Below are 27,088 nucleotides of genomic sequence, written 5' to 3'. Positions count from 1 at the left end.
TATATATAAGAAATATAAAAGAACAAGTTACAATGGGTCCTTAATCCATGCTAATATTATAAATGGGAAAGTGTGTGTGTCTGTTTGTTTGTCCGTCTTTCACGGCAAAACAGAGCGACGAACTAACGTGACTTTTTAACTGGATATAGTGACATAGGCGACTTTTGTCTCTTTCTTACCCCCCACTTCTCTGAAATGGGGGGTGGAAGTTTGTATGAAGCTTTCCATAATTTTCGAATTTAACGCGAGCAAAGTCGCGGGCAAAAGCTAGTATTAATAAAATTATTATTAACGAGAATTTGATCTAGATTTGCTATGGAAATGATATCTATCGGTGTAAATGAGGCCTTTTTGGTTGGATTTTTGCGGCAAGAAGTGTCGTGTGACGCAGACATTCATTGAACATCTCAACTAAATATTTTCTCAAAAGCGTTGCAAGAATGACAAGAATCGTCCGTAAGGGGTGCAACGGTCAATGCGGTGAATTCAATTACAGTTAGTCAAAAGATAACCTAAATTTGAAATAAATAGACTCCTGAAAATATGAAAAATGGATATAAAACTACGTGTCTGTTATATAAAATTCCATTTTATTTTTATAAAACAATGTCGTCTCTTCATACTCTGTCCATACCACGCGCTACAATATCGAGTCGCACACTTTCCTATGCGTTGCGTTGCACTTTTCACCGCTCTTTCATCGCTTTCCGAGGTTTCACCCGTTTCTCCGAGTGGCAACACTTCGTGGCGTCTTAATTGGCGCGACATTTACCCTCTAATTGAGGGCTTAAACGATTTTTGCTTATTGCTTGTTAAATACAATTTCTAGAATGCGTCAGAGGGGACAAAATACTACTTCACCGTTACCTATAGTTTAAACACGAGGGAATCAAGGGTTTGTATTAGTTAACATTAAATTATTGCGATGAAAAAGTCTCATTGCAGCCTATTTGTTCCAAGCAAATATACTTAAATACGTCATTAATACCTATTACGTAATATGGCGCCCTTAGCGCAGAATAACTCGAATATCAATAATAATTAATTAGGATTCTGATTAAAATAACTTCTTCATTATCATTAGTAATCCTAGTTTGAAGTTAAGCAAACGGGTATCACTACGCGTTTGAACTAGCTCGCATCACTGAACGCTGAATACACTGAACTTCAATTAGAATTACTTAGGTCTTCTATGTAGGTATTCTGCGTCTTGCAAACTTATCCAAAGGAACTGTATGTACAAAGACGTTTCCAAGACTACATTAGGCAACGTAAGAAGTAAAGTTAGACGCCGGGGGTGGCGGATGTGGGCCCATCAGGGAGCGGAAACCTGCGGCTGTCAGCCGTCGGCGTGCATGTACATGTGTTGGTTTTTAGGGTTCCGTAGTCAACTAGGAACCCTTATAGTTTCGCCATGTCTGTCTGTCCGTCCGTCCGTCCGTCCGCGGATAATCTCAGTGACCGTTAGCATTATAAAGCTGAAATTTGGTACCAATATGTATATTAATCACGCCGACAAAGTGGTAAAATAAAAAGTGGAAAAATATGTTTTGTTAGGGTACCCCCCCCCCTCCCCCCTACATGTAAAGTGGGGACGGATTATTTTTTTCATTCCAACCCCGACGTGTGATATATGTTGCAACGTGCAAGTATATTGAATAGTAGGGTATAGACTCTATACCGAAAATATTGACTGATAACTCTATACTATAGAGTTATCAGTCAATATTTTCGAATACAGTGTCATCTATTATTAAGTTACGACAACTTTTCATGTGACTTTCCATGCCTAAAGGTTCCTTATAGCACATAAAGGATGTGGAACCTTTAAACATGGAACGCCACACATTTATGGCTGGATCTTTAATTAAGTTTGATATAATCATTAATCAACCAGTCACATACATAACTAGTTCTACAGGGACCTATTAAGATGATAATAATAAAATTTACATCTTGGATGTCGCTTTTTGTGGGGGCCCATCTTGTGGGGACGAGTCACCGTCTGCCGGAAATAAAATTGGATACCGTTTTATTAGGCAGGCGTCCGGTTTTTTATCCATAGCCCAGTATTTAGTCCATCACTTTCATCAAAATAGACCAGTTCATTTTAGATTCCATTAACTCTCAAATAGTCCTTACACCCTGGCGGGTGTTGCCTCTGCGTGTGTCCCATGATACGGGCAAGGGCAACATCCGCTCGGTGTAACCCTTACATTTCATTAAAGTGTCGAAAGGGCCTCTACGTGTTGGCTTCGGCCCCGCGCACGCCTCCCAAAGGTCCGGAATACCATTGTTCCGTGAAGGGAAAGACATACAAATTTACAACTTAATTACATGTAATTAACCATAAAATGTCGTTCGTTAGTTTGCAGGTGGTACAGCGACATCTAGCGAAAAATTTGGACATCAAAAAATACTTATACATTTTACTGCAACAAGTCATTACCCAGTTTGCGGGGGTAACAGTGACATCTAGCGAACAACTTGCACTACGGCTTATAATTGTTTTTCACGCCCTCTATTAGGGCGTTGAGTTTCCTAAACATATCCTAAGTACATCGGATTTACTATTTCCTTCGACTGAAAACACCGTGGCACTTACCAGGCGAGTCGTCGGGCATGTCGTAGTGGTGCGGCGTGGGCGGCTGTCCCGTGTACAGCAGGTTCAACTCCCGCGCTTCGTTCTCTTCCTGGGCCTGCTGCCGCCGTAACGCGACCTGGACCAAAAATGCTCATATCACGACGTTGAAAGGATGCTGCGTAGAAAGGTATGGGTTAATTATTATGAGGCGAATTTTGCTATTTCACAAAATTCTGGTCAATAGAATTTAGTTGAGAATTGGAGTTTTAGACTTGATTTATTCTTTTCTTCATCGGCCATGGCTTATCAAATAAAATAGTGCTACAGAGAAGAGACAAAGACTGACGTAGGTAGGGAAGTAGCACTCGCTCTTCAGTGCTGAAACTCTATGTTTGCAGCACACTGTAGTAGACAGACAAGAGGCGAGCGGCAGGGCCGCCATGACGCGCTGCCGCTCGGCGATGAGCGTGCGCTTGGCGCACACACAGTCGCGCCACCGGCAGTAGCGCTTGTGGCCCTTTAGCGCTGACACACTGTGGTTGCAGCACACTGTAGTATATAAGAGGCTCACCTGGGCCGCCATGACGCGTTGCCGCTCGGCGATGAGCGTGCGCTTGGCGCACACACAGTCGCGCCACCGGCAGTAGCGCTTGTGGCCCTTTAGCGCTGATACACTGTGGTTGCAGCACACTGTAGTAGACAAGAGGCTCACCTGGGCTGCTATGACGCGCTGCCGCTCGAATATGAGCGTGAACTTGGCGCACACACAGTCGCGCCACCAGCAGTAGCGCTTATGGCCCTTTAGCGCTGACACACTGTGGTTGCAGCACACTGTAGTAGACAAGAGGCTCACCTGGGCCGCCATGACGCGTTGCCGCTCGGCTATAAGCGTGCACTTGGCGCACACACAGTCGCGCCACCGGCAGTAGCGCTTGTGACCCTTGAGTGCTGACACTACGCCATGGTTGCGGCACCGCGCGCACTTCGGCGTCCGCTGTGGACAAGAAAACTGCGTTGCATAAAACACAAGCCTGATGTTATACCGTATTCTTAAAGTATAAAGGATAGGAGCGTTCAAGATAACATAAGTCAGACGCCACTAATGCGTACACGGGTTTTATAACCTGACAAATACATATTCCAATAGAAAGTACTTTGAAAATACGTAAGACACAATTTTTTTTTTAATACTACGGCGGTAGCAAACTAGCCTACGGTTCACCTGATGGAAAGCGGTGACCGTAACCTATGGACGCTTGCAACTCATGAAGTGTCACATGCGCGTTGCCAACCCACTAGAAACTAGTTCACTCTGTTTTTCTGTGTTAAATACACAGCAAAAAGGACTGTACAAGTTCCAAGGAGGGTTCGGGTAGGTACCTAAGTTAAAAAGTTAAGTGTCTTGTTTTCAACATAACATAATTTATGTTATTTATTACAGTAACAACCACTTGACAATTAAAAATATATTTTTTATGTTTAACCGATTATAGTCTACAACAGGAATATTTAGGACTGGTCGTAGTTATGACGGTAATTCGTTTTTATCTCAACAACAATACGGATTAATCATAACTACCCAGCAGTTTCTAATCAAGGAATTAAAAACAGAATCGGACTCCGTATCTGCATTGCATTGACCGTAGCAGTCTACGAAGTGCTACGCCGTAGCGAATTACGAATCTTATTAATCTATTTAAATCCGTTCTCTCTATTTACATAATTATATAAGAAACTAGGGCTGAACTGAAAAGCTAGCTAATATCTAAAATAGACCCTTGAGGCATTGTACCAAGGACACTGGCGACATTTCCTCACTGTATCGCAATGTTGATACGTTGTGCGAGGAAGTCGCCAGCTCTACGGTCACCAGTTTACTCTGTTAATTTATGTATCTATAACACCAACAAAATAAAATATCTGTAGCAAAAATATAAGTAGATAAATGACACAAATTCAGACTTTTTTCTTTATTGTAAGATTATCTCATCGGTGGTATCTACTCCAAAGATCTAAACAAACATTTAACAAATCTGCAAAATAAGCCTACCCATTTTACTTTCCAACTTCAGACTTGCTTTTAATATGTTTTTTTTTATGGGATAGGAGGCAAACGAGCAGACAGGTCGCATGGTAAGCGATGACTGCCGCTCATGGACACCAGAAACACCAGAGGTGTTGGAGGTGCGTTGCCGGCCTTTAAGATGGGTGTACGCTCTTTTCTTGAAGATTTGAAGGTCGTATCGGTCCGGAAATTCCGCAGACGACAATTCATTCCACAGTCACATAAAACACCCTTTAACTAAATATTTAAAATATCGCGACACAATCTCATTCACACTATTGCTACAATAACCCATACCATACCCCCGTATCAAGTATCATTAACATTATATTATCGAGTATCACCGAACAAACAAACTAACACTCAACACTTCCGGCAAGAATAACATTGTAATTTGTGATAATTACAGTTGTAATTGATTACAATGTATAAACTGGGGTGAAACGGGACGCGGGGTGTAATGAAGCGGTGTAATAAGCTGGTGACGGGATAAATACCGGGTATTGTTACTGTAATGTTGCAAGTGTTAGGTTACTTTTGTATGATGTAATAGAGAAAATGTAGAAATTGTAGGGTATGATTATGATACTAAATAATGTAATATCCTGGACTTTTTGTATTTTAGTATTTGAAGGGGTAGTTACTTTACAATAGCAGATAGTTAGACCAGGAAGTAACCTACATTACACCGAGATATGTTAAGTAAAAAACCGGCCAAGAGCGTGTCGGGCCACGCTCAGTGTAGGGTTCCGTAGTTTTTCGTATTTTTCTCAAAAACTACTGAACCTATCAAGTTCGAAATAATTTTCCTAGAAAGTATTTATAAAGTTCTACTTTTGTGATTTTCTTCATATTTTTTAAACATATGGTTCAAAAGTTAGAGGGGGGGGGACGCACTTTTTTTTCCTTTAGGAGCGATTATTTCCGAAAATATTAATATTATCAAAAAACGGTCTTAGTAAACCCTTATTCATTTTTAAATACCTATCCAACAATATATCACACGTTGGGGTTGGAATGAAAAAAAATATCAGCCCCCACTTTACATGTAGGGGGGGTACCCTAATAAAACATTTTTTTTTCATTTTTTATTTTTGCACTTTGTTGGCGTGATTGATATACGTATTGGTACCAAATTTCAGCTTTCTAGTGCTTACGGTTACTGAGATTATCCGCGGACGGACGGACGGACGGACGGACGGACGGACGGACGGACGGACGGACAGACAGACATGGCGAAACTATAAGGGTTCCTAGTTGACTACGGAACCCTAAAAAGGGATAAAAGGAAATAATGTCAATAAAGATAAGTGAAATATCAAATATACCAGAATATAAATTCTAATAATGTTTTTAAAATGACGACATAGAGTTCGATTTTATTATAAATAAACTTATTGATTTTCGAAACAAATATTGAAAACGAATAAATTAGTCCACTATCACTTTCATTGTCATATTTTTATACCTATTTATACAACATGATTGCAAATAAAGAACTCGAACTTGAACTTAAATCTGGCCCGTCGGCCGAGTACCTACCAAGTTAGCCGCGGCGACGGTAAATGTCGCGCGGGAAAATCGGAAGATGCCATAAATCAAGCAAATATTAAAACGATTAGGGATGTCAATTCGTTTTTAAATTAAATTAATTTCGACGGAAAGCAAATTTCTTCCTATTTTATTTTGTATAGGTACAATATTTCTTATAAGAAATTATCTTGTGCGTCGTCATTGTAATTTGTGCTAATAAAATATTATTCATTCTTTTTATTCATATTATCTTACCGTTTTAATAAATCTTGCTAGGTAATTGTTATTACCAAGCATTCTTCTTATCATGTAATCAAAGCAACAAGGCTTAAAATAGCTGAAAGTATAATATGTCGGTGTGAGAGAGTATGTACTTATCATGATTCTTCATACCGAGTAGCAATTTAAACCTCCCATAATATTTGCAACATTTGTTCTATTTCTACAAAAAGAATAATAGCAGCAGTAGGTACTTACCTACCTACAAGTGACTAAGTGAAGTTCAAAATTGAATATGAATGTGTCCATACATTTTAAATGTCACACCACACATTTTATGGGCATATGTAGAAAGTGAATGACATACAATGTAGTACAAGGAAAGTGAATGATGAGTTGATGAATTTACCTGATATCTCTCTGAAGCTCTGAGGAAGAAGGGCGGCAACGCGGCCAGCACGGGGTGCTGCACCAGCTGCGACACATCCACGCCGTTCGGCAGCGACATCTCCATCACACGACTTTAATACACACTCAGAATACTACCATGCACATCGCTACACTATACAAAAATATCAAAAGTCCATTGACGCCCGAACACAAAAATTAAAAAGTTCCGAATTCGAAATCCACTCGATTTTTCAAACGTGGAACGCGCAACTGTTAAGGCGCGCTCTCCTCGCGAGTGTTGCCAACACTGTTGCTTCATTTTCGGCGAACAAACTGACAGTATGGCGCGAGCGAGACGGCGCGAGTGCGAAGCGACACACTGTCTCCAACATAGTGCCGTCCCGCTTCCTCTATAGTGTTAACTGTATATGTTGTATCATCCGGTTATATAAAATGTAGACAGATGAGAGCGCCGGGAGCGCCAATGAGGGGTTAGCGCAACCCCGCCTCTGAGCCGTGATTGGTGTTCACAAATGCTGAAACTTAATTTATAAAGGTGACTTTTTTGAGAACCAGTTTTTGTATTACCGGACAAAGCTCTATTGAATGAGGCACAAAAAAACAATTATGTTTGTTATTCGCGTCGAGGATTCCGCTCCTTTTTAATATTTATTGTTGAGGTTTTTGTTTAATTGTTTAGACAGTGAGCTTTAATGTGCTGAATGGGACATAATGTTGGCGAGATTGAGCGATACTGTTCTGTACAGTTTGCATAACTATCTTCCTGATGCATCTTGACATATGTACTCTGGAGCCATATTACATTTCTATTTTATAGTAAACCTGTCAAACCGAATTAAAGTAGACGTGGGAAACATGAAGATTACACTGTTCGATACTGCAGTTAGTGGTAGTTAAACGGTCTTAGTTATTAAGATATATATTACAATATAGAGGCAAACCAAGAGTTCTCTTCGCAGCGGAGTTCGATGAGCAAACTCATACCAAATTTCAAGAAGTTGATATCTATCTTTAAAGTGTAAGTAGTAATACGAAATACACACATTTTAGTTAACGTTGACGGCTCGAAAATAGGCACCTAATCCTTTATGAAACGTATCGATAAAGATAGGAATACCTATATTGCTAAATGGAGACAATACCCTAGATTTATTCAGGTTATACATCAGGTCAGACGAATGGAGAATATACTGCCAGCTAATTTAGAATTGTTCAGTAGAATTTAATAGAGTTTTTATTACCTACTGACACTCGGCTTCAACCAAACAACATAAGCTTCTTTATATAATTGAAAATAATTATTAATTAATTAAAAAATATTTATGTTCAAAAGATAAAGTTGACCCGAAATAATCGTTTTTAATCTAAATCCACCGAGCTCGCAAGTAACGGTTATTTAATTCGCGATTCGAATTTCGAACGGCGGAGGTGCTAAATTGAAATATTCCAAATTGAAATATTTCCATTTGCTTGTCGGGAATTCGATTTAAATTACAATGAGAGGAGAAGACGGGGGGAGGGGAGGGTGGTATAATTATTAATGTATAAAACGAATTGAATATCTGCTTGTAAGCCGATTGTGTACAGGGTGCGTGGAGAATTCGAGATCTAGATGATCGAGTGCTTTATAGGCAATTTATGTAGAATAAGGTCTGTATCTTGTATTGTGTAGCGTAGTTGAATCTTATGAATTAAAATGGGTTGTCATTTGTTAAACAAGGGAGCAAAATTGCTTCTTAAGTATTTAAGCTAAATGATAGGTACCTGAGCAAGCGCGAGCATTGCCAGTGTATAAAAAGTGTAATTCTGAGTATGACGAGAGTTTCCAGGCACGAAGTTAACTAACTTTTTTTCCGAATAACACATTTTATACTAACAGGATTTAGTACTTATACCTAATAATAATTGAGCCTATTATAAACGCCCCACCCCACTGCTGGGCACAAGCCTCCTCTCGCGAGAGGACTCTCGACTCGGGCTATAGCCCCACGCTAGCCCATGCGGATATTGTCGAAAAACTCACTGGTACGAGCCTGGATTTGCACCCGTAACCTTCGGATTAAAAGTCAGGTGTCATACCTATATACTAGGCTACCGGCGTTCTTTAGAAACAAAAACATTACAATATAAGTAACACACCTGTTCCAGGGCTTTCGATGACAATACCATATAACCAGGGGCGGCTCACTCCGCGATTCTATCGCCGCGCTACAAGTACATCCTGGCGGCCGCGAGTTCGCGGCCTACTCAGGGGTGTCATGCGTTCTCACGGAATGCACGTTCGCACTTTCTATTGTTATTTTACGTCACGAGGTTTTTTAAGCGATGTCCGCGTGTGGAATAGCTAATAATGCTTAGTTAAATAGACATATTGAATAAAATAAATACCATAGGACATTCTTACACAGATCTACTACTGATTAAGTCCCACGGAAAAGTTCAATAAGGCTTGTGATGTTGGAACTTGAACAAAAATATATAAATACAGTATATATAAGTACCTAGAAAGTACCCAAGACTTGAATATAATAGTATAACATTTTATGTGAGTATTAATTCGTTTGAATCCATTGGTAACCCTGTCACCGGACGCCGCGCACGTGCGGCTCGTTTCTTTGTAAGAATTTTGTAGGTATTTAAAGAGGCGGCATTTCGTGAACATCAAAGCAGTGGGCCTTCTGTACTTGTACTATTATATATTCTGTGATATAACTATTAAGATTCTACCTTTAACAGTATCTTTAATTTTCAGGTAGGTACCTACACCTAAGTTAGTACTGTGAAGCACTCAATATTGGTGTGAACCCCCTCTACCGTCAGGTGCGGGGCGGCGGGAGGGGAGGCGTAAATGAGAATTCCGCAGTGGAACGATCAATTCGTGAAATATCCACATTTCGCAAACGTCTCAACTTGGCACTAGGGAGGGGACAATGTTTTATATCTATATCGATTTTATTTTATTATATTATTATTATTGAGGTATTTTATGCCTGAAGGGTAAAATATCTGAAATCTGGGAATCCTTTTACATTAGTGTTGTGAATTTAAGCTTTGAGGCGTAAACTACAAAACTCGAGTCGCGACTTCTGAGTCTTAAAGCCTCGAACCTTAAAGCCTCGACCATATAAGCCTCAACCTTATAAGTTTGCGTTGCTGCTTACGAGCACAGAATCCTCGATTCTTTAGTCCTCAAGCTTTAAAGACTCCTAAGCTTTGAAGGTTTAAGTCTATAAGGTTTGTAGCATTTAAGTCTTAAGAGCTTTTAATAAACTAGATCCTAAGGTCAACAGAAGTAAAAAAACAGGCCAAGTGCGAGTCGGACTCGCCCAATGAGAGCTCCGTACTTTTTAGTATCCTGAGATATATGAGCTACAGCGTGGTGACGTGACCGGGCGGACGGATATCTGAGTCTTAGTAATAGACTTACGTTTTTACCCATTGTGTACGGAACCCTAAAATCTACCAAACCGACACGTCAAATTAAGGGTTAAAAATAAATACTATCTGCCTCTAAAGCTCGTTGTTTGAGCTCTTAAAGCTTGACACAGGCCTTTGAGGTTGAGGGGGCTTGAGCTCTCTATGAAGCCCGAGTCTTAAAGACTCACTCTTAAGAGCTCATAAAAAGCTTGAGTCGTTAAGGTTCTGAACCGTTTCTGAGCTAAAACCTTTAACGCTTGAGTCTTTAAAGCGTGAACCTTTAGGGTTTGCAAGTCTTTAAGGTTTAAAAGTCTTCAAGACTAGTCGTATAACAACACTATTTTACATGCATATTTGGTATTACCTACATCTGATTAATAAGAAAATAACGGCCCCAACATAACAGAAAATAAAAACTTTTTTATGCTTAAGGTCACCATCAAAATTTCTATCAGGTACCTACTGTAAGCAACTATGTATTCTAAAAGGGCACTGTTTTTTTACTTATTAATTAAGTCCTTTAAGCCTTTATGAAACGCCATGACTGTGATTTCATAAGAGTTAAAATCGCTATGACAGTTAAACTCTCCATATTAGAGACTAAATTGCAAATAAACAGTGCATAATATTACTCGTTACATTATTTTGATAGTAGGTACAGGTACCTATAGGATAGATATGTAACAATACCAAGGTAAATTAATAGATCGGGGCATTATAATAGATTCACTTTTCGGATATTATGTTTCCACTTCAACGGACAACTATTACCTAGTACCTACTATAAATACCTGAAGGCATAAGTCCGCCAATTTTACTTTTTTATGTGCAATAAAGTTTAAAATAAATAAATAAATACACGGCTTTTAAATAACAATAAATAATACCTTATTACCTAAATCTTCAAGCACCAGCACAGTTAGAAAATAAAACAATCTATCAAGTACAAAATCTGTAAGTCAGAAATAAAAACAGAAAAGTTTTCTATCGATATCGACATCGCCCCAGATTCGCCGAGCCTCCCGAGCGTGGGAGCGCGCGAATATCTTCACAAGCGTTAAAATGAAATGTTCGCAATTTGAATATCGCTCCCTCCGCCCCCCACCCGCCCTCCTCGGGACTTAGAGGGTACTCGTTTTACTTATTGTTCAACTTAACTGGTAAATCATATTTTTCTGACAGTTTGCCGTTTAATTGGTGATAGTATTCATTTCGCTGAGAAGTGGCTGTGAGTTAGGTTGTTAGGGTACCGGTGGAAAAATGTAAGCGTAAATACATATGTAGGTATATGTAATGAAATTTGAGAAGCAAGTCAGAATCACAGACATAGGTACCTACTTTTTTGACCATTAGGTAATACGTAGATAGTTCCTACAGTTGTTAGTTCAGTGAAAAAAAAAACAGTAATTACTTAGACCAAGAACCAGATGATATCCATACCTACACGTACACACTTAAGTACTTAATTTACAACTGTAGTTAGCTCCAAGTCCTGTTGTAGCACATGGAACTACTCAAGTTTAAATGACACTCATAAGTAGCAAAGAACCAAAGTAACCATAACGTACCTAGAATGTTACCTAGATAGGTACTAGCAACACATGCGCATCGTAATTGCATCTCAGTAGATCTATATTCTATACCCGACCGAATATTGAGTTTGTGTTTGTGCTTGTTCAAGGGCTGACCGTAGCACAAATCTAGGCTATTCCGAACACCAACCGATATACCAAATACCAATCTAACTAACTATACATTCGCCATCAGATACTAGTACTTCCATTATTAAGACAGATAAGTTTGAAATCCGAGACCCACGGAACACCGTAGAGGGTGCAGGCCGCGGCCGGGGTTCAGGCAGACAGAAGAAGAGATGGCGGGATAACTTGGACGCATGTATTCTATCCACGCTGGCAAGATTACGCACGTGACAGGGTTGAGTGGAAGAAGCGAGGGGAGGCCTTTTTCCAGCAGTGGGACACTACAATAGGCTAGTACGTAAAAAAAATTTTTTGAAATCAGGAAATACACACAATTTAGTTTTAGTGAGAAAGGCAGACTGACATACTAAATAGAATAAAATATAAATCAGTATAAAAAGTGATATGTTGTATAAAGGAGATCGCGTACCAGCCAGTCGCTCACATATCTACACTCGAGATGTGAGATTAACTTGGCCTCTCTTGAGCCTTTATAACACACAATGTCACACACACAGCCTTCCCTTTCAGCCCGTTATTATTTATCGTGTTACACATATACAACTAGACCTATATAAATCTATGTTAAAGGTTGCATGTCTGAAGCGATTGAGAGCAGATGGTAGATGGTGGGATGCTTCTTTAAAATTGAAATAGGTACCTTGTTTAGGTAGGTACTTTGTAAAATTTAGAAGTTATAAGTTTGTAGGTTGAATGCTTGTAATGTTTAGTTTTGAATGCACTTCATGTAATATTGAAGACGGGATATTGAGATATGTGTGAATATTCTGACCTAGTTTTTCAAATTACTTCTAACTCGCAGATCTCAGTGTGATCTAGCATTGAGGCAATTTTCCGGCAAAAACTGGCTATGAATGATGGCCATCATGTCTAAGAGATAGGAAAAATAAATCATCATCCTCCTTGCGTTATCCTGGCATTTACTACGGCTCATGGGAGCCTGGGGTCTGCGGGAATCCCAAGATTTGGGGTACGAAAGCGACTGCCATCTGACCTTCCAACCCGAAGGGTAACTAGGCCTTATTGGAATTAGTCCGGTTTCCTCACGATGTTTTCCTTCACCGAAAAGTGATTAGCAAATATCAAATGACATTTCGCTCATAAGTTCAGAAAAACTGATTGGTACGAGCCGGGTTCGAACTCGCGACCTGCGGATCGAAAGTCGCACGCTCTTACCGCTAGGCCACCAGCGCTTTTTTAGATAGGAAAAATAAATAAATTTAAAATTAGAAATAAATAAATTAGAACATTATTTACATAAGAAAAATAAATACATTAATTGTTAACATGTTCTAAACTATCTATTATTTCTAATCTCCGTTATTCTTAAAGTAATTTCTAATTCATGTATTATAGAGGTACGAATGTGGAGTCATATGTACAGAGTTTGTACATATTTCAGGACTCCCTAAAACAAAAGAAAAGTTTCAGCCCACCCCTCTGAAACATGTGTTTCATTCGGCCGCCCCCGCATTTGCTACAGTTTCCTCCAATCGCGGACCTCGCTACTGTTGCACGCACTCCTATTGGTCGACGGGACGAACGCTCGCTAAGATAGAGTAACGAAATGAGACTTTAATGTTAAGCCAATGAAGTGTCTGCTCACATAGAAGAATATTATGATACCTAGCTAGTTAGCTAGCCAGCTAGCGTAGAAAACCATTCTAATCTGAAACATTTCTTTTTAAAACAGTCTCGTGTAGCAACATTACCATTTTGGACTTTCTGGGTACCTATTTGACGTAGAATGGTTTTGAATTATTGTTGAAAAGAAAATACTTAGGTAATTGTGTAATATTTTCATATACCTAGTGGCGGGGCGTCGATACAACTCGATTCCCAACGGGTTCCCTAAAATTATCTAATATCTGTAGAAGTCCATACAAAACAGATTCCGAAAACCCCTCCGGCTTTACCAACGAAAATTTTCACGCCTCGCCACCGATACCTACCTACTGGTATAGGTACTTAACTCATCAATTATTGTTAAATTGGTCATATCTTTCCCCATCTTCTTACGATACAATTACCTACGACAAAAAAGTCACATTTCCTTGTTTTACTCCTAACAACTAGAAGGTATACTTCGTTTTCTTGGTTGGTATAAATAAAATAATAAGCAAATACATTCTTTTCCTAATCAACAAAGTTGGAATGTACTTATTTTAAGTTATGACTAATGTATTGCATGTCACAGTATCTGACAACTTTACCACACAATTGAGCCTAGGATTAAATGTTGTCCACGTTTTTCGAAACACCAAATGTAGTAAACAAAGTAAACGACGGTGTTTATAATACATCAGCCTGGAGTGCATGCGTTCTATGGGAGCATTAGTTTGATTTGTGCCCGTCTTTGGCACCGGCCAGCGGGCAGTATCCGTCAGAGAGCTGATTTTGCAAAGTGGAGAGAATAGGGTGGATATTATTTATATACCTAAACAAGCTTCGTAATTTTTATTTGAGCATCAAATGTCCTAAATAAACGACATACACGTCTTTGGAACCGGCCAGAGGGCAGTGTCAGTCAGAGCTGATGGTGCGAATTTGGCAAAGAGGATGGATCCTCTTAGATACTCATCTTTCGTAGTTCAACGAAGTCACATTTGAATAAATTTTCATTGCTTTTATATCACCTGTCATATCATGCGTCAGTCCATACTTGAAGTCGCGCTTGATATATGAACTCGCGCGCGACAAGGCAAGTTGTGCTAAAGGGTCTGGTATGTTCTTCAGAACATACCATCAGTAGCAGTAAACTCAATAACTCAATAACTCCATATCGATACATTGCGGTGGTGACCATGTTTAGGCTTGAAAGTAAGATGAAGTGCAAAAGAAAAACGTAAATATTTAGGGTAATACTATTTATCTTGAGATTAAAGTTTTCTCTAGGTATACTACCAGTTAATAGAGGTTTATATTGAAACTGGGCATGTCCTCTGTATTATCTCCTACATAGCTGACCCGGCAGTCGTGGTGTATCGCATATTTCACTTTTTACCGACTGCGCCGCACTTTTTGTGGACTGTCGTTATTCACTCCACGAATCCTCTCACGATGGAGTTCCAATTTTACTGAGACTAGCTTTTGACGGCGTGATTTTTGGAGGCTTTGAACCGGCACTTTTGTACATACTCAGACTAGTTTTATATGGAAAAGTTGTATCCGGGTGGCTTTTAAATTATCAGCCAATATTTAAGTAAAATATTTTTTTTCGGCTGATAATACAAAAGTAGCTCAAAACCCCAAAGCCTATTCAAAGTTACAAAAGCATTGAGTAGCAACCACAAAATCCTTTTAACCCCTCACATGACACAAGCAAAGTATCGTTTACATCCGCAAAAAAGCCTTCCCACGGCAGCCACAGGCACTTGCGACGATCAAGATAACAAACTGTAACAAACCACCTGCGCGACAAAGGCAAGGCTGGGCGGATCGATCGCGCGATAAACCTAACTTCTCTACCGGAGAGTAAAGAGAGTTGGTCCATAGAGCAGATAACAGTGAAGCCAGTTGAAGGAAAAACGCTATGCGGTGTTTCGCTTTAGACTGCGGAAAATCGATTCTGTATTGTACACAAAAAAATTAAAAATAATGCGTCTTATATATTCAGAAGAATTTTAAAATTGCAGGTTTCGTAATAGGTATTTACGACTATAAAAGTCATTAGTAAACTTAATTACATACTTAGATGAACATATTGTAAGGTGGGCAACAGAGAACCAGTGGTACACAAGGAACCAACGGTTTTATTCGAAAATGCGACGTTGCCAAACTGCACTCCGAACATAGGCACGCGCCGCTAAGGTTCCCCCGCTCGCTCCCCAGTCGGCGGCCGGTCCGCGTTGAAATTGCACGTGTAGTGAAGTATTTTGTGATTTTGGACAAGAAAACAGAAAAAAAATAAGTATTTAGTTTTTTTATTTTCTCAGAATGTAGTTATGTTTGATTTATCTAATTAATCAGTTGTGCGGAGTGACTATTTCTCTATCTTTTTGACATTCACTGATGCGGCTTTCTTGTGCCGTTTATTTTTTACCGAATTTAAAAAGTGAAAATGTATATCTAGCACACATTGAACCACAAGGCTAGAGTACTCAATGAACCAGGGGGTTCTCTAGGTAATTCTCTAGTTAGCCTTTGGAAGGTCTATTTTGTACAACTTTTGCCATGTTTAAGAGTTAATATAAATATATCTAATATAACGTTACTATATGTATAGTACAAAAATATATGATAATACATATATTATTTAAGTTTTTTGAAGTGCAAGACTTTATTTTTCATATAACGAAGAATATTGTGACGATTACATTAGTAAACTACTCTTAGTTTAAATAAATAAGCATTTTTGACATTGTAAATGTTGTATTTATTAAATTGCCCCATATTTACCTAAATCAGTTTGTATATTTTGCAATTATTTATCAAAAACTATGCAATTATATAATGGTAGGTTCATTGTGTACTAGGCCGGTTCATTGAATACATAGTACCGGTTCAGTCTGTACCAGAGATTGTACACAATGAGCCATTGTTCATCTTTTAAAAAAACTAAAATATCTCGACTTCTATTCAGTTTTATTAAAAAATAATGATGAAAATTTAGAGCTAGATAAATAACAAATGCACTGAATAAAAATAATTGAATTTGGACCTATTATGACTGACTTATTAAGATTTAAATTTTTGGTGGCTCATTGTTGGCAACCTCACCATAATTAGCTAATGTCTAAAATAGGCCCTTGAGGCATTGTACCAAGGATACTGGCGACATTTCCTCGCTGTATCGTAATACTGATACGTTGTGCGACCTCAACCAGACGCTTCGCGATTTCTGTGAACAACTTGTTCGCGCTGGGATACTTACTTATACATACTTAGATAGGTTAAAATAAAACTTACCTGAAAAAGTGTACATAAGACTTTGCAAATACCTGATGCATATAATTATATCAAAATATGTGAGTGTGTACGGGAAAACGTCCCACTTTGTCGATTGCTATAAAGCCGCTTTGTCAGTTTATTCATATAAAGATACAAGTAAATCTCGCCTTAATGGTAACCGACAAAGTGGAACGTTTTACTAAACAGACTCATATATCGCTAAACTGGAATTAGCAATAAGGTACTTATAGGTACTACTAAACGAAGGTCAGAAATATCATAATGTCAAAAAAAGTAACTTAAAACATACTTACCTAGAACGTGATAGGTTTATAAGATGATATACGTAGGTTAACTATATGCGTCAGCATGGTTGTATGCTGACACGGTGACACCGCTGGGAAAAAGCATTCGTGATATTAGTTACAACTCTCTTTTTTAACCGCCTTCCAAATCTCAAGGGAAGGGGTTCTCAATTCGTCTGTTTTTTTTTTTAATGTTTGTTCCTCGATATCTCCGTCGTTACTGGACCGATTTTGAAATTTTTTTTTTGATTGAATGTATATGCATACAGATTGGTCCTATTTTTCTCAAAACTCAGTTCTGGTGGTGGGATCCTGGAGAAATGGTGATTTTTGTGTTTTTAAAGGAACAGCATGCATTTACGTACGGAACAGTGACATTTGGTGCAGTGGAACTCCTGATGATGGTCAGAATGGAACTCCTCAAATCTGAACGGCACACTTATAGTGACTTTGGTATTTTTATAAGAACAGCATGCACTTACGTCCAGAACAGTGACATTTAGTGCAGTAGAACTGCTGATGATGGTCAGAACGAAACTCCTCAAATCTGAACGGCACACTTATAGTGACTTTGGTATTTTTATAAGAACAGCATGCACTTACGTCCAGAACAATGACATTTGGTGCAGTGGAACTGCTGATGAAGAGTGAGCCGCCCTGGTTAGAGTTCCGTTCTGATAATCATTCTGTACTCTGTAAGTACTTCAGAATCATCCAAATTTCAAAATTGGTTCAGAAATAACGGAGATATTGAATAACAAACATTAAAAAATATACAGACGAATTGATAACATATAATCCAACATTTGAAAGTATTTATCACCAGAACCCCAAAGGAAGGCGGTTTTTTTTTCTTAAAAATTATTTTCAACAGAAGCGCTTCAAACCATGCAGTGACTTTGCAACACTAATCTGTGTTAGCATAGGTTACAGTAGGGTGCGCGTGGTATGTTTCAAGGCATTTTTTGCCTTTGAGCCAATATCTGTCCCACGCGAAAACGCCCAAAGGCTTGTGCGCTATTGTGGCGTCTCTTTGAATAGTGTCGCTTACAAAGGTTTGTTATCTTTGGCATCGAAGAGGAATGGGTTGGATAAACATTATGTTGATGATTTCGTTTTTTTAATGATATAGGACGAGCAGACAGATCGTCTGATGGTAAGTGATTCCCGCCACCCATGGACACCTAAACCCAGAATTAGAGGAGTGTTAGGTGCGTTGTCGGCCTTTAAGATGGGTGTACGCCGTTTTATTGAAGGTCCTATCAGTCCGAAAATATCCAGATTATTACATGTAAATAGAAGCAATAAGCAATATTATTACTGTGATTATTACATAATATCTGGGCGACCGAGCTTCGCTCGGTTCTATTTTAATATATCACGTCTTTAGATAAAAAAAAACTCTTATAAATACAAAAACAAAAAAAAAAAGACAAAAAACAAAAACTTAATTTCTGGCCGGGATTCGAAACCCTGACACCTACGATCTATCTGCGTACATTAGACCGACCTCGTGCGACTGAGCTAAGCGGAATCGATGCGCGCGCGGCGAAATTAAGGACCATATTTTACGTTTACAAATGCGAAAGAAAAACTCATGAAAACTCGAAAATTCGCGTTTTCCGGGATCTAAGGCTACGCTAGATCGATTTTTCACCCCCGAAAACCCCCACAAAACAAATTTCAGCGAAATCGTTAGAGCGGTTTCCGAGATCGTCGGTATATATAAATAAATAAATAAATAAATATACAAGAATTGCTCGTTTAATAGTATAAGATATTATTACAGCAAATTCTAATGTAAATATTATATGAAAACGTCATGTTATGTTATCAAACATTTCCGACCGGTCTGGCTCTGTCGGTAGTGACCCTGCCTGCTAAGCCGCGGTCCTGGGTTCGAATCCCGGTAAGGGCATTTATTTGTGTGATGAGCACAGATATTTGTTCTTGAGTCATGGATGTTTTCTATGTATATGTATATAAGTATGTATTTATCTATTTAAGTATGTATGTCGTCGCTTAGCACCCATAGTACAAGCTTTGCTTAGTTTGGGGCTAAGTTGATCTGTGTAAGGAGTCCCCAATATTTATATTTTATATTTATTTCAAATACCTATTTAAGGTTACATCTTAAGCCCTGTTTAGTAGGCAGCAATGCTATTACATCACCGTTATTCATTAAAAAATCAATTGCTCATTCGGGGCTTCTTAACTATTGGTTTTACTCTACTCTCTTTACCCCATAAAATCGTTAACCTCTAATTACTAAAATCAGTTTAAAATAACCACGCCCATAACAATTTACAAAAGAACCTCAAAAATATTTAATACAACCCTCATTGTTAACCACTTAATATCTAACATTTCACTTTGAGCTTTAGCCCATTGATATAAGAAAATTTAAAATATACTTTACATTTAATTGACTAACTCTATATCAAGTCGAGTACGTATTATTATAATTCTAATAAAATAATGGATATAATAAAACAATTACTCGAGTCCCATACAAAGCACTTAGTTCCATTTGGAGTCAATATATGTCGTGTGGCGGCATTGTAGTGTTCATTCGTGCAGGCTTTGTTCAAAGTGTTCAACAGACTGAACAAAAGGTTCATTGTTTCTTGAAACATGGCGCAAACGGGACTTGCCAACTTCGACAAATTAATAACGGGGAGATCAAATAGTTCAATATTCTACAGCGAGATAATTGAAGAAACGTGTGTGTTACCACAATAAACATTTTTTCATTTTTTTCATTTTTTCATTTTTCAAAAAGCACTTTTACTTTTTGTATAAAACTCAACCCTATAATTTGTAAACATACCTACTAGACAGTAGACAAATATAAGACCTCACAACTTTCACTTAGATAAAAATCTACCAATGCCCACCTGTATGTGTATAGATAGGCAAGTATGTTTCCTGGCTATTTGTACTTTTAAAGGTTTTACTGAAGTAATATCGTATTTTCGTATTGTATTGAAAACGCTATTAAAATCAAAAGCCTCCTCATGACAACGGGTTGATTTTTTAACAATGATACTGTCATCCAATACTTCGGCACTCAGCTGGGCAACCGCAATATAAGTTTAATTGTTAGTACAAAAAAATCAAAACCACTCAATGAAAATTTCTACATAATAGCAGGTAAAACTCACTGAACTCCAAACAAATTTAACAAGACCTCCAAAAGTCCCATCGTTTTTAACAAAGTACCAATTTTATATTTGAAAACGCGGATCAAGAGGTCAAGGTATACTGGTCGCGTTGTCATTCGAAACCATTCAAGGAATATCAATTACATATTGTTCAAAAATAATTGCGGAATCGACCGAATAAAAACGTTTTATTATAACCTTTGTGCTGTGGAATAAAATATTTTTTTCGATAAATAGCTTTCGTAAGCTCGTATCTGCCTTAGTCCGGATGTTTCAGAAGAGACCTTATTTCAAATGTATATATAGTTAAAAGCTCCTTGAAAACGTCATAGCAATGTAATGACCTTCTTCAACTTATCTCAGTTTTGAATAACAAGAGCCACCACAGTAGTATAATGTAAAGCTTACTTTTAGATTGAACTGTTTTTTTTTTGCGTGGGAGACAGTTCAATATTCAAAAAGGTTTGTTTGTTATTTAACTATAATAATAGCTTTCAGTCATGGTTAGTCAACGGATTATGACTATTTAGCTAATTGAAAGCTTATTCAAATAGATAGAGTCGCGGACGGTCTTTTGTGTTGATTTGATATTAAATTTGGGTTGTTCAAAGACAGTACGCATATAAGCATATGCATATAATAAGGTATAGGTACATACAACTAAACCTACAACTAAATAGAGTTAGATTAAGAACACGATTCCATCATATTATAAGAAACTACATCACGATTAGGTACGTTGGCCACATTTATTTCAAATATTGTTTATATATAAATAGAAATATGTTGGCAATAAAGCGCTACATGTGTGTAGGTAACTTTTATAATTGTGTTTTCCTTTATTTAGTATTACCTACATAATATTTTAAGTAACGTGAGATAAAAACCAAAGAAGAGGTGGATGGACTGTGTGAGACATGATATGGAACTAAAACCAGATAATGATGAGATGACGAGTGATAGAAATGTATGGAAGAGGAAGACATGCTGCGCCGACCCCAAGTGATAAGGGCAAGAGAATGATGATGATTTTAAGTAAGTATTAAATGTTGTAAGTATGATATAACTTATATCATATAAGTTATATGTATAACGTACGATGTCGAGCTTTAACAGTTTTAACCAAAATTAAATAAAATCTAACTCAAGTTTTCTCTTCAACCTCAATTCCACACTAATTCTTGACACATTATCACGTATCAAAAAAAACTTCCATTGCTATTGTGCAAAATGGTAGTCTGGATCATTAGAGATTACACGCGCGGACGAACGGACAGACAGGCTTAACAATGTTATTGTTACAATCTGCAAAAAATATACTAACAGTGCTACTTCTTATATTCCATCTAAAGGTAAATTAATAATGGCTTGGCATGATTTTATAGAGTCATCGCAATTAAGGCCTGACTCGTAACGGATTTGTCAAATTCAAAACTGTTTTAACGGTACCAGAGCCGGCCGAATCAAAGTATGTTTTTCTATAATGTGTTTAAAATGTATTTTAAATTTATTATTTATTAGTAAATTCATCATTCTCCATTTCTCCTCGCTCATGTTGTAAGTTTTGTTGTACGCCCTCCATCGTACATCCGACAGTGTTTTTCGACACATTCTTAGTTTTAGTCCTATCAAGGACTATCTTTTTTTAAATATTTTGGTGGCTTATGGTTGGTGTCATTTAAATGAATGAATTTCTTAGACACTCCATCCTATTCCGGTTAATAGGTGAATACTATGAGACTTCGTTAAATTAAGTTTTTTACCCGATTTGAAGAGCGTTGGCTTTAGCAGGCTGCTGGCTTCATAGCTGTGGTGGATGATATCCAGCTATTGTCAGAATAAAGTTGAAGGATCATATTATTAAATAAAATCTGCGAACAGCTTCGTTCAGCAGTTTTTGTTGTAGATTTTTTATCGAAAAGTGGTTACTTTGCTTTAAATGCTTAGTAACGGACACTGCATCGACTGAATTCCTAGTAAAGTGGATATTTGGAGACTCATCTACATTATCATTGTTTCATAGGAATCGTAAAGAAATTGCCTTTCAGATAAGGTATAATGTTGGTTGCCTGGTAGTGTTGAAAATGATTTAAATGCAAGTTTCGTCAACAGGAATCAAGTTTTTGACAGCAATTTGTCGCCGAATTATTTTCAGCGATCACTTTAATTTTATCTATCTAGTTAGTTGAGAATTGCTTTTAAACATGATTCCAACATAATAATTTTGTGAATCTGGCAATTTGAATGGTGTAATGTATATATAAAGTAAGCTAGAAATTATACAAGAAAAAGCACTCTGAATTTGACAAATCCGTTACGAATCAGGCCTTATATTTCTGAATGATCTGCTTACTTATGATCATTTATGACAGTCAATAGGATCGAAAAAAGATTGCATTGAGGTTAATCTAATTTTTTGACACAATATGTATATATGATATGTGACAATGTTGGCTGCATATTTGCTAATATTACGAGTATCTATTACATGTTATTATAGTAGGTTCTCATACAATTATCAGCAATACGTAGTAGGTATGACTCTGGTAGAGGTACTGAAATTTTTTAGTAGGTAACAATTACCTAGGCCACCAAATTCATATTTATATACGAATACTTATACATACCGAAGAACGTATCTACAACTTCTAGTCAATTCTTTAAAGTATTGTACTCGTATGTACAGTATAGATAACCAGAAACTTTAAGCATAATTACCGGAAGCGAACGTTTTCATAAACTTTTGACAAAGATACAGTCAAGCGCAAAATTCAATCACAACACTAAATATTCACGCGCTGCTACCTCCTATTTGCAAAATATTATTAAGTACGTTATAATAGCATTAATATAAAAAAGTACCACAGAGTACAAAAAACGCACAAATAGAATACAAAAAGAGTACAATACTGAATAAACAATACGACAATATCGGTTTACTTTTGGGTGCGCGGATCGCGTTTCTCTGGAAAGTTATTGAGCAATTGTTATAGTTTTTTAGAAGCTTACGTTAAATAAATAAATACCTACTATTTTTCGAAACAGCCCTAATGTAAGTAGATAATTTTAACATTTTCAACATCAAGAAAACTTTCATGTAAGATATTGAAATACCTAATTGTCGTTTGTAATGTAATCCTACAGTAAATTAATAAGTAGATTTTTACCTTCACCGTCAGTTTTTAAGAAACATTACGAAACTTAAAACCTGACTCACTTTACTGGTAAATTAAACAAATATGTATAATCGACGGAGAACTTGAGAAAAATCAACAGAAAACCTAATAACCTTTTAGTCACATTACTATTTATTTCATTACCGTCACCAAAATTAATATGACATCACTAAATATTTTAACCCTATTGCAATTGAGTTGAATTTCGGCCAACTGGCTTTTTTGAAGAGTTTGTTAGTGATACGTGCTTAGTATAAATGGAAATTCAAGTTTCTAAAAATGTCCAAATATTGTGAGTGTGTGCGTGTGTGAATAGTGGACGGTCAAACAGAGGGCCGCAAACAGAATCCGTGGCGTCAGGTGATCATGCGAGAACAGATCATGTTACCTGTTCTGGACACTCGTGAGCGAAATGAAGATCATTTCAGTTGCTTCTTTTATTGTTAGGACTACTGGTAGAATACTTGGTTCAATGCTTATATAGTGACCCCTGCGGCACTCCACCCAAGGCAGAGATGGAATTCGTTGGTGTCCTAAATTGGTTTTCATCAGTCCATATCATCATCATATCAGTGTCCTTAGCTCACGAGCTAGACCATGGCATGATTATTTGCTGGCATGTTCGTAACTTAATTTCTATGTATAGTTACTAACTCGCTTTCTTCGTAGGCTCGTAGTCGCACCAATATACGAGATGTATGAATGTGCGTTTTGGAAACATTATAGAATAATTCGATACCTCTGGGTTCAATTGGCGTAAAGGACATTTTGGCCAAAATGAGTTATATATACAGTTTTGTTCAGAATTTCAAGCGCTATCGATCTGTGTAGTTAAAATTTCGATATCTCTTAAAAAGTTGCCTTTACGACCAAGATTTTCTACTATGGACTTGCAAAAATAGCTTTTCTGAAGGGGCGTAAATATCAAGTCATTAATTATAAATTATTATTTGTGTCGTAAAGGAAATCTACAAATAAAAATATAGTCGTAAGTCACCTTTATATATATTGTTGCCCTTTAAGCCCTTACTTTCTAAGGATCACTTTCTATAGTAGTGTGATAAAGTTGGGCGTAAAGGACAAGTTTTTTTCTTCGTCCTTTACGCCCAGCACTAAAAATATTTTATCCGCAACTGTAATCGATATCTTTGGGTTCAATTGTCGTAAAGGACATATAATGCAGGTTTCCAAGACAAAGATAAACCACTTTTTTTGTTTTTTTGACCTGTATTTGTGACGTGTATAAGAAAAATATGTAGATTACGAGTATCTTTAACCTAGTGTAGCAACCGTAGTGATAAACTAAACGATTTAGAAGATAGATGGTTGTAAAGGACACGTCCAAATGTTATAACGTCCTTTACACCCATGATTTGATAGGGTCGTAAATGACGGTCTTAGATGATTTTTATACAAAGTCGGGGCGTAATTGTAACCGAAATGGTACAAATGTTGTGCTAAGTTTACAATTAAAAACTGGAAAAATGTATCAAAACGTACTTAATATGGCATAGAATAGCTACATTAGTATAATGCAGTGTATTATTTATCTATGCTATCTTAGCAACAAAAAAGAACAAGACTATTTTATATCCAGTTTTGTAACAAAGAAACAATATTTGCTTAAAAACTATCTAATACTTTGGCAACAAATTCAAAGTTATTTTTTTAGTATTCGCCGCGTCTGAATAGTTAGTAGGTTACGCATTCAGTCTTTAATTCTAGCAGGGAAACGCTTTCGTAGTATTATTATACTGCGGCGAGATGTAGGTAATTAAAAAAAACATTATGGTTATCAGGGTACGTGCCCAAATGCACAAACGCTCACGATAATATTTATTTCGTAGCTAAGTATATATACTTAGCTACGAAATAGATATTATCGTGAGCGCTTGTCTTTATCGCTCTTGCGTATTGCACCAGACTGCATTTTTGTCGGCGTCTGGCGTCGACGATTGCCATTCAGCTACGCCGGCAGTAAACTTTAACAGTAGACTATACTAACATTTAGTGCGACAATAACAGGTGCGTTTCGCTAGCGAATGAGCGTTAGCGTTTGGTGACTTGGCTATGTACTCAGGTACTTAAAGCATTGACTGTAATATTTCTAGGATTGAACTCATAATTAAGATTATTCTTATTTAACAGGTTTAAGACTAAATAACAATCTTCTGTTTTAAATTATCAAAAATATGAATCAACATAGTAGGTAGTTTTGACTACAGTTTGTATACGCGTCCTAACTTGCGTTTATAAATAAGTACTTAACTCTTAGTTATTCTTAGAACTTCTTTCTACTTTAGACTTAAAATTACTGTCGTATTAATATATTCACAGTTGCTGATTAAAGATTTACGTGATTACCATTAGTGTTTTTATATTTACTTAAACTACGAAAGCGTTTCCCTGCTAGAATTAAATACTGAATGCGTAACTTATTGAGACAGCGGCGAGTACTAAAATAATAACTTTCCAAAATATGAGATACTTAGTTTTTAAGCAAATGTTGTTTCTTTATTGCATAACTGGATATAAAATAGTCTTGTTCTTTGTCTTTGCTAAATATTTAGATAAATATACACTGTAACACTAATGTGGCTATTCTACGCCATATTAATTACGTTTTGATACATTTTTCAAGTTTCTCAATTGTAAACTAAGCTAAAAACAGTTGCCATTTGTACCATTCTGGTTACATTTACGCCCCGAATTTGTATAAAAATCATCTAAGACCGTCATTTACGACCCTATCGACTCTAATTGTTCAAAAAAATCGTGGGTGTAAAGGACGTCCATAGCATTTTGACGTGTCCTTTACAACCATCTAACTTCTAAACCGTTTAGTTTATCACTACGGTTGCTACACTAGGTGAAGGATACTAAAAATCTACATATTTTTCTATATACGTCACAAATATAGGTCAAAAAACAAAAAAGATATAAACATTTTTCTAAAAAAAAAGTTGTTTTTTGCTTCTCCTGAAAACCTGCATTTTGTCCTTTACGCCAATTGAACCCAAAGGTATCGATATGTAAATGGCGGATAAGGATCGTTCGTAAGCTTGGTTATTCACCACATTTACTTATTATGCTTAAACGCTTTTCTTGCCGACTGTACGCACAGAATGCGTGCGTCTGCGCAGGTTAATTGCTAGCAAACAGTCGAATTAAGCAAACCGGGATTAGGCGACTCGCTAGAATAACATCGGCTGGCCGTCACTGGTATCTATCAATGCTGCTAGCGTCAGCATAACAATTAAATTCCGCTATCCGAGATCAGGTAAATCGCTCGCTAGAAAAACATCAGCTAGCCCTCACTGCAGGCATCTACAGACTGGCAAAACGGACAACATTACATGACATTCGTTGCCACTATTTTATTTCTACTTTTTTCTGTCAGACTGTATTAATTCTAGAGGTATCAGTATAACAATCAAAAGTCTGATCCAATCAGACCAAACTAACATGGTAACGATTTTGACACCATAGACGGCCTGGGGTTATTTTAAACGTGAAATTTCTACGAAGGAATTAGGTAGCTCTAAAGAGCACAAAACAAATCTTTTAACACTGGTAGGTATGACCCTATTTTGTCTATTGTCT

General features: G+C 37.3%; 1 protein-coding gene across 2 annotated transcripts in view; it reads right to left on the bottom strand.

Annotated features, from left to right (window-relative positions):
* LOC125242357 (doublesex- and mab-3-related transcription factor A2-like) overlaps positions 1-7,069 on the bottom strand; it is a 32,215-nt gene extending 25,146 nt beyond the window's left edge. The window contains exons 1-3 of one of the 2 annotated variants that reach the window (XM_048151137.1): positions 6,811-7,069; positions 3,438-3,593; positions 2,606-2,720 (exon numbers count right to left, since the gene is read on the bottom strand). In XM_048151137.1, coding sequence (XP_048007094.1) covers positions 2,606-2,720; positions 3,438-3,593; positions 6,811-6,915 — 376 coding nt within the window. In that variant the 5' untranslated portion in view covers positions 6,916-7,069. The remainder of the gene's footprint in view (positions 1-2,605; positions 2,721-3,437; positions 3,594-6,810) is intronic. The other variant, XM_048151138.1, reaches the window with a different exon arrangement.
* Positions 7,070-27,088: the final 20,019 nt, after the last annotated feature.

This window comes from Leguminivora glycinivorella, chromosome 2, assembly GCF_023078275.1.
Source record: "Leguminivora glycinivorella isolate SPB_JAAS2020 chromosome 2, LegGlyc_1.1, whole genome shotgun sequence".
Taxonomy (NCBI): domain Eukaryota; kingdom Metazoa; phylum Arthropoda; class Insecta; order Lepidoptera; family Tortricidae; genus Leguminivora; species Leguminivora glycinivorella.
Note: the sequence above shows the minus strand (reverse complement) of the source record. Positions and strands in the feature narration are given on the sequence as shown.